Here is a 13,363-nt window from a genome sequence, read left to right as displayed (position 1 = left end):
CCACATAACTCAGTTGCACAGAGTTTATAGATGTGCAGGAAAACAGAGGTGATGCAGCACGATGATATTATCACTGCAGCAGGAGAAAATAAGTCTCTGCATTTGAAACCCAGAGTATAAACTTTCATCAGGGTGATATATGTTGGTTTTGATCAGAAAGCTGCAGTGAAAACACAGGTTTGTGGTTGGCTCCAGAATGAAAGATACTCAAGAGCAGACATGTAGGTGCATATCACCTGTTAGGAAAGTAAACAAATATCTCTTTTTCTTTTCATTCATGTCACACGTGGTGGTTGAGGACATTGTAGATGCTACGGAACGAAAATATAAAAACTATTCTGTTCATGCAAAGAAAAATCGGAATATTGATTATTCTTATAATTCGTATTCTTATTAAATCCTCAATGGATCTGCTGCAGCGCAGTGTTTATTGAAAAGGATGCTTTAAAAGTTACAAATGCGGAAACTAATTAACTGTTTGTCTCCACTTTATGTTCTTTGTGGATTATTATTATTGTAAGAAATGTGAAGACTCTATGCCATTTTGAAAAACTAATCCCTCTTCCCTTTCTTCCTCTCAACTCTGTCACCTTGTGTGCAGAGGGACTGCTGAGAGATGGCGTTGCATTTATTTAAGTCACAGGCTCGTGGGTTTGGGTCCATTTACAGACATATGAAATTACCCTAGCAAGTCCCGACCACCTCATTACCAACATAACCTGCAGCCAGTCTTTCAAGGACAACTCTCTAATGACACCACGCGCGCTCGCCTAATGTCTGCTTGAAGCACGCACTGACTCTCTGCCACAGAGAGAGAAAAGAATGTGGAGAACGAGCGAAACCCACTCTGATAAAATAAGCATCTGAATTGATCCCTGATGTCCGTTTCGTTCTGAATAAGCGAGTGTCTGTGCTCTACTTCTCATCCTCGCCGGAAAGTGAGAGGAGTCTTTTTCGACCCTGTGTCTGCGGAGGCTCTCGACAGACTGTTTTCAGATGTGGCTGCCACCTGGTTGCGTGGAGACACCTGACTAATCTGTTAACTCCTTATTTCCACGACACCATTAAGTAACTTATTTTTTTTTATCATAAATGGTTGTTAGACAGTTAGAGTAATTGTCCTTTTTTTGCCAGACGTCTTTGTTTAAACAAAGTTACTGGCGAATTAAAAACATTTGAACATTAAACACACATTTAACACTGCTTAGACTTTTCTTGCTCTTATAGATCTGTGTTTTTTTTTCAAACCTTAATTAAAGTGTAAGCTCAGGCCAGACATCCAGTTTCACACGCCCACTTTGATTCACGACTTGTTTTGTTGTGTCTTTGCAACACCCACAATGTAACCCTCGCACAATGTGGCTTTGAAAATAACCGACTGTTCTCCCCGATCATCGCATTTGATCACGGACAGTACCGGACCATCTCCATTACTTCTCTGTGAATGTTAAACTTGTACAAACGCTGCCTTATTTGTATCATCCTTGTTTCCACTTGACAGAGACTGAGAGTTTTTTTCTCTTTTCAGCTACGTGGGCTGAAGAGAAAAAAAAAAAGATAAATGTTTGGCAGCATGAAACTAAAACTGCCAGGCATCGGCCAAGTGCCACGCCTGCCCTGTTCTTCACACTTGAAGGTAGAAGTCGTGCTGCGTACATAAACACTTTCTGTGTATTTCGACCTACATATATTCATATGAATATACAACTAATATTATAGTTTCTACATACTCAAAAAAGCACTTACACTGAAAGTTGTTTTGCCTTAAACTAATCAGATTTGGTTTCCTCAGAAACAAACTTGCGTAACAAAAACAAAGTATGCTGCAAGTGTAACTCTAAGACAGTGGTGAAATACAGGAAATGGGTTAAAAAAAAAAAAATTGGCAGTGAGTAGTCTTAAATTGACTGTGTGCTGTAGCATGTCGGATGTGAATGTACATCTCATTCAGTGGGCTCTGGGCAGAGGAAATGAGCATGGGCTCCCCAGGGCAGGGATTACTCTAATGACTTTGAGAGCAGCCTTGTGCTCTGTAACTTCTGACCTCTGCTCATCCTCTTCCCCAAAAGACGACAAGAGAGCCACACATGCATGCACGGACACACTCGCACATTCACGCCCATGTGCTTTCTACTTAGCCACCGATCGACCTCTCGCACAAGCCGCTGTGAGTTTAAGAGATGCGGAGTCACACACAAAAAAAAACGGCAACACAATGGATTCTCTCCATCTCTTCCTCTGGAACCATCATAACTCTGTAAAGAATTCCTGCACCCAACCAGCCCTAATTTCTGGTTCCGTCAACTGGCGTCCTGCTACTTGAGTGAACACTGCTGCATCTCATGCTGTCAGCCCGCATAGCGCCAACGTTCCATATGAGTGCATCATTGGAAGATCGATAGATTTATCACTTACGTAGCCATAGCGCATCGGTGCCACGGATATAAGAGAGGAAACATCTTTTGCAAATTACATCCGTCTTCACGAAAATGTCACTTAGCTCGTGGACCTAATTATTTGAGTCGTATAAACGCCAGAAAAACGAGGAACATCATGCTGTGAGGTGAGGTGAGATGTATTGTTTGTGTGTGTGTGTGTGTGTGTGTGTGTGTGTATTGGTGTTTGTGCTGGTGTGTGTAGGCCAGCAAGTGTGTTTTAACTTCTAGTGTCTATGTGGTTAGCGTGTTTTAAGTTGAACTGATCTCTAACAATGAGGAAACAATCTAAATAAACACGCTAAAGAGTCAGACAAGGCGGCTTTAAACAGAAACCCAATTTTCATTTTTCACATTCCACTCGGAACACATAAAAAAAACACATCACACAAATGCACAGCCTCTGGAGAAGCACAGCCCGACTCCCAACTACAGACGAAAACGATCTTCCCTTTAATATGGCAACTTAAGAAATGTGTTCTTTAAAGAGGGGGAAAAGAAAGCAGTTATCCTGCGTGAAGTTGTTTATTACATTGTTGTAGTTAATATGAACTATCAAAACAGAGCAGCCCTATAGCTCAGATCAAATAGATGTAATTAGATAAATTGAGGAAGAAGGAGAGCGGCTTGGCAGTAAATTGCATGGTGTGTGCATGCAAAGACCCAACGATGGCACAGCTGCATGGAGCTGCACTCACAATTTATCATCTCTACATCGCAGGAGCCAGTGGCCCACACCACTATTAATCATCAGCAAAATCATTTAATTCAGCCCGAGCCCGCCTATTGTCTCAGCTTCTCCCCTCACTCTGGGCAAATCATCCACCACAGCAGCAGCACGCACCTCAGAGGAGATCACACCAAACAGAGTGGGATACAAGTGTCGGGTTAAAACTGTCTCTTTTTCTCTGACAGGCTATTTAGCAAATCATCACAGGCAGATGGCGCGGGAGGGGGCTTTTCTGTAAATTTAACAAATATAAAAAATTTAAACTGCAAAGTCTTCTGTTAGTGCAAACACTTGGTCACTCCGTGCTTTGTTCACACAGTGACAGTGTGGTAATCTCCTATGAAAGGTGCCTTTGTGTGTGTCCTCTGCTCACATCCTTGCACGACCCTAACTGGGGCTAAGTTGCAAAAAGCTGATGAATCCAGACAGAATCTGTCCTCAGAAACCTTAGTGTGTTTTTTGGCCCGTTGGTCTTCCTGTTTCAACAAACAAATTGTTCTGGGACAGTGTAACAAGATGCCCACGAGGCTGTATTCCTTGTCCCAGAAGTTACAAAAGATTTTTCCCTCCTGTGCTTTAGAGAAGTGGCCGTTTATCCTCAGCTGGTGCATCAGCGCCATGAAAAAGTTATGTTGAAAGACGTCAAAATGAGATGTCACAACGCTCGCTGAGATGCAGGGCTGAGGCTCTTCTGCTCACCGCAGCAGCTGACTTGTATTGGCACCTTCTCCAGCGCCCACTCACATGCCTGACATGACTGTGCTCCCACTGCACCCCCCACCTCACCCCTCTCTCTGAGAGCATGTCTGCTCCAGGCCAAACATCCCGGCCCACTGACAAACAGGATAAAGCGAGGTGAAATTGGGAAAGCCAAATGATGACATGCTAATGACAGTGAGCACACAGTGACTGAGAAACACAGACAGCAGGCACACAGTCCAAACACACACACACACACACACACACACACACACACACACACACACACACACACACACACACACCCCCCCACACACACACACACACACACACACACTAGGAAACAAGTGATATGAAAAAGGGCAAATGGAAAGTGCAAATATGAAAACATGCAGTCAGAAGAAATTCACAGGTAGAGAAATCATCCTTTCATACTGTTATTCATGGAAAAACACACATTCCCAAATGCATACACACACGCATTGAGAGAAAGAGAGAGAGTGGTGAGCTCTTTCTCTCTCGCTCTCTCTCTCACACACACATATACTCGCACACACACACACACACACACACACACACACACACACACACACACACACACACACACACACACACACACACACACACACACACACAAACACCCACACAAATCCTAGGTCACACTTGACAATAGATGAACAGGCTGTAATATGTTAAACCATAAACACACATGAGGATGGAATTCATGGATCTGAATCTGTTAAATATAAAATACAAAGATCAGATTTCCTTGCACACAATAATTTGAGTGTGACGATTTTTTTTTAATGGACATGGTGTGAAAATGATAAAACTTTGAAGGATCATTCAAATAATTTTTCATTCATTATTTTGGGATTTTTTTAAAGAAACATAAATGTGAAACTTGTATGAGACAGTGTCAGAACGATTCATATGTAGGCCACTGCGTGTCTGACTCGTTTGTGCTTCCATCAACTTATCTGTAAACCGGACCCGTTTTCACTCATGCGTCAAAAACGACCGTAATTGCTTTCCAATCGTTTTTTGGCGTAATGGTTCTGCGTAAATTTGTTTAAAACTTTATGATGGAAAGAAATCGTGTTTCTGGTTGTCCCAATCAAGAAATGAGTGTTGTAGGAAAACACATTTAAAAGGAGCGATGTAAAGATCGATGTGGTGCAGTCATCTCCTCTCTGACTCCTTCAGTCACAAAAGCATGAAAATGCAAAATCTCAGGACAAGTGAAAAGAAAAAGTGAGAAACTTATTGAGGACAATTACATACATTTATTGCATATCATTTAATTGTATGAAATGAAAAAACGAGCACATATGAACATCACATATGGTTAGTGAGTGAAATAATTTTGCACAGCAAAATATATATATTTTTATATATATATACTATATATAAGATGAAAGATTAATTAACATATTATCAAGATTTGTTGGCGGATGGTAAACCTCCTCATTTTTTTATACATGCAGGGTGTCAATCCCTGACCATCTAACAATGTCCAGACATTATTGATTATAATAATTGTTATTGCTTTGAGTTCGCTGAAGACAAAACAACCTTCTCCTGAACCGATAATAATAATAATAATAATAATAATAATAAAAGTATCAAAACGTTACGATTTGTCGGTCGTAACAGATGCCTCTCTCCTCTCCTTGACATGTGCAGTTTAACAACGTTTCTTTAACTTCTACATACAGGCGACATTTTCTTTCCCCTCTCTTTGCATTTCAGTCCCAAATGTGTCGGTTCGTTGGAGAAACACAAATCCAAAAAAAAGCATGGTGATTTACTTGATTTCATCTGTGAGAGGGACTCTCTCCCTCGATAGTTTATTCGTTTTAAATACGTGTGGCGGAGATCTCTTGTGTTTGAAGCACATGCTGCAAAATCGCTGTTCACGCACTGACACATTATAGAGACGAGCCAACCTCTCGATGTTAAAACATACTTCACGAGCAGCCGTCTCACCTTTAATGATCTTTACGCATCAACTTGTAACACATGTCATCTCTCGCAGCTCAGATTGTAAAACTTTTGCACTTAAATTACGCTGTAAAAAATGATTCAGAACGGTTGACAAATGCACAATGGAATATCTTTAAATAACAGTATGGGCTTTTAAGCAACAGTCTACACCTCCAGGAAATGGATCGGTGGTTTTTCCTCTATCAGTGAAGTCTTCCCTCTTGTGCCCCCTCACTCGCACCGTGCAGGATCCCCGCTGATCCACTTCCAGCAGTGGACGCATTTTGCGCATTCACTGCAGCCTGTGTAATGACAGCCGATGGTGGTGCGCTTCAACACAGCTGAAATGCACTTGTATAGGTTGCAAGGGCTCCGTGTGTGTGTGTGTGTGTGTACGTGTGTGTGTGTGTGTGTATGTATCTATGTGTGTGTGAGTGCATGTGTGCGTGGGGGGTGTGGGGGGGGGGGGGGGGGGGGTCCTGTCACTTTTTTGCTGCAAGTCCCAAAAAAGTGGGGAGGCCATAAATGAATGAATGCCATGCTGGAGTCACCCGACAAAAAAAAAGGACATCTTCAAGCACTGGAAAAAACGACAAAAAAAAAGAAGAAAACCCGTACATGTCCAGCATGCAGGGCAGTTCAATAACAACATGTCTTAAAAAAAACAACAACAACAACGAACAGTTTGTCATGAGTACAGTCTTTTGTTGCTCAACACAATAACAAGCATGAGATGAGGTGGCGTCAAAACGGCTGCAGGCTCGCAAATCCTCCAAGTTTGGCAGACCAGAAAAAAAAAAGAAAAGGTAAAAAAAGACCCCCGCCCCCCCAACCCCGGCCCCCCCCAAAAAACAACACATAAAAAAAGCATTCTGTCGATGGATGGAGGGGTCTGTACACTGAGTTCGAAGTGAAATGATGGTGAAAAACAAGTTGGTGAGCTGAGCGCCGGCATGCACACTTCGTATACTGCTGCGTAAAGTTCATGGATCAACTTTGAGGAAATCATAAACACCGCAAATCTAATGAACAACGATGAAAAAAATCATTGACAAGACAGACTACGAGCTAAAAACTATGTATGACAGCAAAAAAAAAGAAAAAAAAGTTGATGAAGGTTTTCTGAATATGCCTCTTCAAAATTAACAGAGCCTTCCAAAGTCTTGTTTTCAAAAAGATGTATAAAATAAAAAAATTAAGAAAAAGTTGACACGTTAGTTCTTGGTCTATTGGCTTTGGGTCAAATGAAAAAGAAAAAAGTTTCATAATGAAAACTTTTTTTAAGCGGGGGTGAGTAACTCAACTGATATTCTTTTTTTTTTCACGATAATGTCGAGACTCACATGAAAAACTCCGGGGATGAAGGGTTGTGGTCGCTGCTGGATCCATTTTCTCTGAAGCCGGTGTTGATGAGCTTCTCATACTTTTCTTTGTACGCGTCCCGCTCCCGGACCAGCCTGGAGATCTCCTGCTTTAGGTGCTCGACCTGCTGGATGAGTTGCGTCTTCTCTCCCTCCAGGACGTGCCGCTGCTGGACCCGCTTGTAGCGGCAGGACTGCGCGTAGCCTCTGTTCTTTAGGGTCCTCCTCTTCTGTTTCAATCGGATCACCTCTTCCTTGCTGACCCCCCGTAGGTGCCGGTTCAGCTCCCGCACCGACATGGTCACCAGCTGCTCGTCCGAGAACCGGTCCTCCGGGCGCAAGTGTGCGTGATTTGAGCCAGAAATGCCGTTGCTCTGGCCGCCGGGCCCCTGGTGGCCGCCACTGTGGTGGTGGTGGTGGTGATGGTGGTGTAGTGCCCCTCCGTTCTGAGCCGCCGCCGCAGCGATGACCGCCGACACCACCGCCGCGGCGGACCCCATCTCTTCCCCGGCCATGGAGCCTCCTGTCCCGGCTGCGCCAGCGAACTGCTGGCTCCTGGAATAGCCATCGAACGACTGGAGCTGGTGACTGTTGTTGATCAGCGCCTCGACTGCGTCTTCGGGGCTGAAGCCCAGCGCCTCTGGATTCAACTGCTGTTGGTAACCGGACATCCAGTAGAAATCCTCTATGTGTGACTTCTGCTCGCTCCCCGAGCCCGGACTGGGCGCCGAGAAGCTTGGGGACGGGGGCACCGAGCTGCAAGGCGTGCTCATCGGGGTGGAAGACAAGGATCCCCCGGCGATAAGGCGACTGCACTGGCTGATGTTGCGATCGGGCTCCACCGGCTCCTTTTTCACTTCAAACTTCATCAGATCGAAGTCATTAACATATTCCATGGCCAGGGGACTGGTGGGCAGGTCGGAGTTGCTCATTGCCAGCTCTGATGCCATCCTCTTGCTGCTGCTGCTGCTGACAGTCCTCCAAGCGGGGTGAAGAGCAGCTGTCAAACTGGGCTGGTTGGGAACAACGTGAGCCAGTTTGATTTTAACGCGTTTGTCTGGAGAGTGAAAAACGAGCTTTTCTTGGTCCCCGGGTGCAGGAGTTTTTCTGTGCGGAGTCTAACGCACGGACACAGCGGTGCCGCGCGCACGAGCAGCGGAGTCCTTTTGCAGCATGTGAAACTCGGCGGTTTTGTGTTTCAAACATTTAACACTTTACGCTTTTCTTCAGGGAGACATTGCGCAAGCGGCGAGAGCGAGAGAGGGAGAGTGCGGCCGAGAGGAGAGGGGGCGAGAGGCAGCCGCGCACGTTGGGAGCCGCTGACTGGTGGGGCGATTTTTTAGAGGGATCACACAGCAGATGAGTTTAAGAGCTTTGGAGCGGCCCTGACGTCAGGCTGCAAATGGGAAATTGACTCGGACGAAGAGCCAATCGGGTCGCACCCTGCGAGAGCTAATTAACATATTAGTAACCTGCAGAAACCCAACTTTCCTCAACTGTCAGAGGCCGTCAGCTGACTGTCAGCCTCTCTGACTGCTGCGCTCCAATCTGACTTTTTACACCCAGCGACCATTTCATCCACCGGGTTACGTTTTATTTCAGTTGAACGAAGTGGAGCGTGCACGCTGTTAGAGCCTGAACAAGAGGCGTCCCAATGTGAAGCATCGAGGGAAATAAAGAGAAAAACAAAACGTGAAAGAATGTAAGAAATAAAGTATGTAAGATAAGATAGATGAATATATAGATGGATTTATACATAGATGAATAGATAGCTAGATATATAGACTGATACATAAATACATAATTTCCCCTTTAATTTCTGCAAAAATACATTTTCATGAATTCTTATTTTAATCAGAAAATGTAATTGATTGTACTCAATTTTGTCTTTTCAAAAATATTTTTTCATATTTTGAATGCAACATATTTTATTTAGATTCTCTCCTAGAAAAATCTCTTGAAGTTATATATTACAAATTTCGATATTTCTCTTATATTTTATTTGAATATCAATATGAAACATTAGTGGCATGCGTTGACTGTGTTCAGTAGTCACTAAAAAGACGAGTGAACAATAATATGACAGGTGGAATGAGGAAATCTGTCATGCCTTCGCACACCATTGTAAAACTCAACACTGCCACCTTTTGGTCATTCCCATGCATGGGACTCCCCCCTCAGTCACTGTGATAGAGAACAAATTCCACACAAACCATTAAAAGTTCGAATAAAGGCATGGAAAAAACATACTGTTTGCAACACACACATACAAAATGAAGCGTACCCTTCTTTTCTTTGTTTTTATTATTTAAGAGGAAATGAAAGTAAATGCTCCTTGTGACTTTCACTGGAGTTACATAAGACAATCAAACCTTCGCTGTGTGGAAGAAATCCTGTTGGTGGAAGTGAATGCCAGTGAACCCAGTGTTCCATCCAAACTGATATTATGTTGTACAGCCATAAAAATCACTTTATCTATAAGCAGCGGCACAGGCGTCGCAGTGGAGTCATATAAAGCACTCTCGTACTTTGCACTTTCTCTAAGTTCAGAGGTCTGCTACTTTTAATTGATCCACGTACAACAATAACATAAGGCAGTCTGGGTATTCCTGCTTTCCTATAGTACTGTGTGTGTCCTGTCTAGTTAAGTGGTCATAATGGCTTTATCCATATAGATCAGGCACGTTTTCTATCAGGACTGTAAAGAAGATGTGGTCAACAGAATATTTAGTTTGTAAGGGGGACCGTTGTGATGTTTTTTAAAAATATTTTATTTTACATTAACAGAACAGAGATCTTTGTTCAGGGATGGCCTGGTCTGATACTGACACATATCAAACTGGCTCGTTTGTACAATGATGATAACGTTCCTTATCTAGAACCATGCAATGTTAATTCACTCAGCTTTATTCCCAACCTGAATTCATCCACGAGGATGACATTAGCATGGGATTTAAGCCCTTAACTTTGACTTTCCCATTGTACCAGCATTAGGAGCAAAATGCAATTAAGTGACGACACATGGTAGTTTACTCATTCAATTATAATGCAATTTGGGGAAATAGTGATGTCAGCTATCCTAGAAGGCCTGGTCTGGCCGGCCGGTCGGAGTGATGATTTTCTGTGGTCTCTCTTGACATGTTGATGACAAATAACCATTTCTTTCCTGTGACAAAAGCCTATAATGATAGTATCTCTCTCTCTCTCTCTCTCTCTCTCTCTCTCTCTCCCTCTCTTTCTTTCTCTCTCTCCCCCACTCTCGCTCTCCCCCTCCTTCTCTGTCTTGCTCTGCCCCTCTCTCTCTCTCCCCTCTCTTTCTCTCTTTCTTTCTCTCTCTCCCTCTCTTTCCAAGTGTATGATCTCATCGTTTCAACAAAGTGTATTTTTAGATTACTGGATGCACACTATTTAATGATAGACCAAATCAGTCACATCCCTTGTGCCAGAAGCGATGGAAGACGATCCAGACTATCAGCCAGATATTTTCATAACCATACGGAGTTCAGCACTTGTCCAACAACTGTAGCTCAGTTTGTGGCTTTTAGGTTTTCCCTCGTCGAAACTGAGTGGAAACACTGTCTTTTCTGTCTGTCTCTGTCTGGTATCCCAATTGCTAAAGCAAATGCTCAGACACACTGACCAATACTATATTTCAGTATTTTAACTGAGGAATGTAGATCACAATGAAGCTACAACTTTGAAATGTGGAATTTAGTGGTTTTAATAATTTTTCTTTGCTTGTAAAAGCATATAATTGATTGTAACCCAACATAAAAGTATGTGCAGTGACTTAATGTTTGTAAAAGGCATAACTACATGCATCTGCTGGCGTGTTAACGCAACACTTTGCATGTGGTTGAAACAAATTCAGACAGAAGCCTATTGTTTCTTTTTCAATTCTGTGGCCGTATTATCTGTTTGGGCTTACCTGTTCACTGGAAGGCACAGCAGTGGCCCGTTCCCTGGGGTATGGCCACAGCCGAGCGAGACTAATACACAAACGAAGGGAGAGCTCATTAGTCATGACAGAAGAAAGTGGCGGACCTAATTTAGCTGCTTTTGTGCTTTTGAAGTTATTGATGATGCAGAGCGGAGGGAGAGAGAGAGAGAGAGAGAGAGAGAGAGAGAGATAGAGAGAGAGAGAGAGAGATTTGGCTGCAGTGAAGATAACCTATTGAAACAGGAAGTTGGGAGGTTCACGTGACGAGGTGGAGGAACAACGTAGCTGATGTGTAACATGGCGATCTTATGAAAAGGACCATCCCGTTTTTCAGACTTTATCATTTGTAAAAAAAAGTGAAAGAGTTTTGAATCAAAAGCAGTCACATTATACAGAGGAGTGTTGTTGGAGAGCTGTAGGATTCAGAGTTACAATGTACATTTTACAACCTACACATGTGCATTTTCAGTGTTGGAAAGGAAAAATGTGGCGGTGACTTAATTTAGACAAGCCAAATTTAAAATCCTCAAGAGTTAGTGAGGAGCATTTATATTATTATTAAAAACCTTTTTCCTAAATAGGCCGTTAACCTCTTGGGGATTACAGAATGCATTGTGTACATTTCTTTGCAGTGTTGTGTTGCTTTGACACTTTAAGATGAGTGTCTGTGGTCAGTCTAGAATGTAGGCCCCAAATTGAAACCTCTGTTTTGACAGCCTCTTGTCGAATGTATTGACATACTCCGTTTACAGAGGCAGAGGTAAGATCTGTCTTTAAGCGTGACCAGGTCCCGTCACAGTACACAGTCTGACGTGCACTCCTGATAAGTCTGTGAGAGCTCAGTGTTGTCCTACTTGGAAAATTGGAACGTGTCTGACGGCTCTCTAATTGATTTTTCTGGGCCATATATGAACAGTTTCCATAAGTCTGCAACTATGCAGTCTTTGCTGAAGGAAAAACCCACAACGCATAAAATAATGGCTTGGCAAAAATTCCACACACAACTTTGTACTGGCTGCTTGTCCATAGTGACATTTCACTTATTTTAAGTGTGTAGAGATATTCAACACATCTGTCAGTAATCTTCTCAGAGTATTAATGCTGGTATCAGTCTGAACGCCTCTTTCTTGAGCGCAATAGAGGTGATACAATGGAAAGAGCAGGGGTCAATGAGTCACTTGTGTGTCTGTGTGTGTTTGTGTGTGTGTATGTGTGGTTGCTCAGTTCCAGACAGGGCTTGATAAGGCCATTTAATCAGCCTCTTTACATTCCAACACTTTTGTAAGTCGCCCCTAACCTGAGCCGGTTATTGTATCCATGTCAGGATTGGTGAATACCTGAAAGCTGATAGCACCTGCAAACACACAGGCAATGTAGCTGGAAGGATGAAGTCTCAAAGCTTTCAAATATGAGAAAAAGTAAAACCCATTGTTAGAGCACCGCTTTTAAATTTAAAACGAAGAGGACAACCAAACTGCCCCGTGCTTTGACGTGAAGGGTTGATCTGTGGGGCAACGCAATTTCATCAACAGTTTAGTGAGAACAACAAAGCTGGAATATCAATTTTCACCCCACCAGCAGAATGTGGGCACAGCCGTGTCATAATTACCTTAATCCATTAGTCAGAAGGAGGGCGAGGCTGAGAAGGGTGCGACAGAGGACAGAGCAGACAAAACAAGGTCAGGAGGAGAGCAGATCTCAAGTCTGAGGTGGATCTTGGATGGCCTCTCTGACACCGGTGGAAAGTATTTGGGAGCCTACAGCTCTAGTCTGCTGTGTGTGTGCCTGGAGAGCTCTGGCACATGACCCTGAGCTAGTTCTGAGGGTTGATGGCGAGGGACCAGCAGTAAACCAGTGAATGTGTTGCGTTCCTGTGAACAGCAGAGTCACATATGTTTTCTAATCCGCCTTGGAGTCACGTGGCTTCAGGGTGACGCAGGGTTTTTGAGGTTGAATCTTTCGTATTTGATTCCCCCGTCTCCTTCCAGCTGAATATTTGTCATGTTAAATAACGTGGTTGCTAATTAATACTGTGTGGCTAATAAATGTGGACTAGTCTATTCACCACATGCAGGGTAATCGAAGAGGACTGGTCAATATTGTAGGAGAGTTGGCAGAGCGGCTTTCATATTAGCCATAATTACATTCACATGAACATAATGTATTGGTTTGCTGTCATGTGTGCAGTTAATGTGTATGGCAATTTATTGAT

The 13,363-nt window shown here is 43.2% G+C and overlaps 1 protein-coding gene across 1 annotated transcript in view; it reads right to left on the bottom strand.

Annotated features, from left to right (window-relative positions):
• The window catches only part of mafa (MAF bZIP transcription factor a), an 84,164-nt gene extending 75,437 nt beyond the window's left edge, over nucleotides 1–8,727 (bottom strand). Inside the window, exon 1 of the mRNA XM_053423649.1 lies at nucleotides 7,194–8,727. Coding sequence (XP_053279624.1) covers nucleotides 7,194–8,161 — 968 coding nt within the window. The 5' untranslated portion in view covers nucleotides 8,162–8,727. The remainder of the gene's footprint in view (nucleotides 1–7,193) is intronic.
• Nucleotides 8,728–13,363: the final 4,636 nt, after the last annotated feature.

This window comes from Pleuronectes platessa, chromosome 1, assembly GCF_947347685.1.
Source record: "Pleuronectes platessa chromosome 1, fPlePla1.1, whole genome shotgun sequence".
NCBI lineage: Eukaryota > Metazoa > Chordata > Actinopteri > Pleuronectiformes > Pleuronectidae > Pleuronectes > Pleuronectes platessa.
Note: the sequence above shows the minus strand (reverse complement) of the source record. Positions and strands in the feature narration are given on the sequence as shown.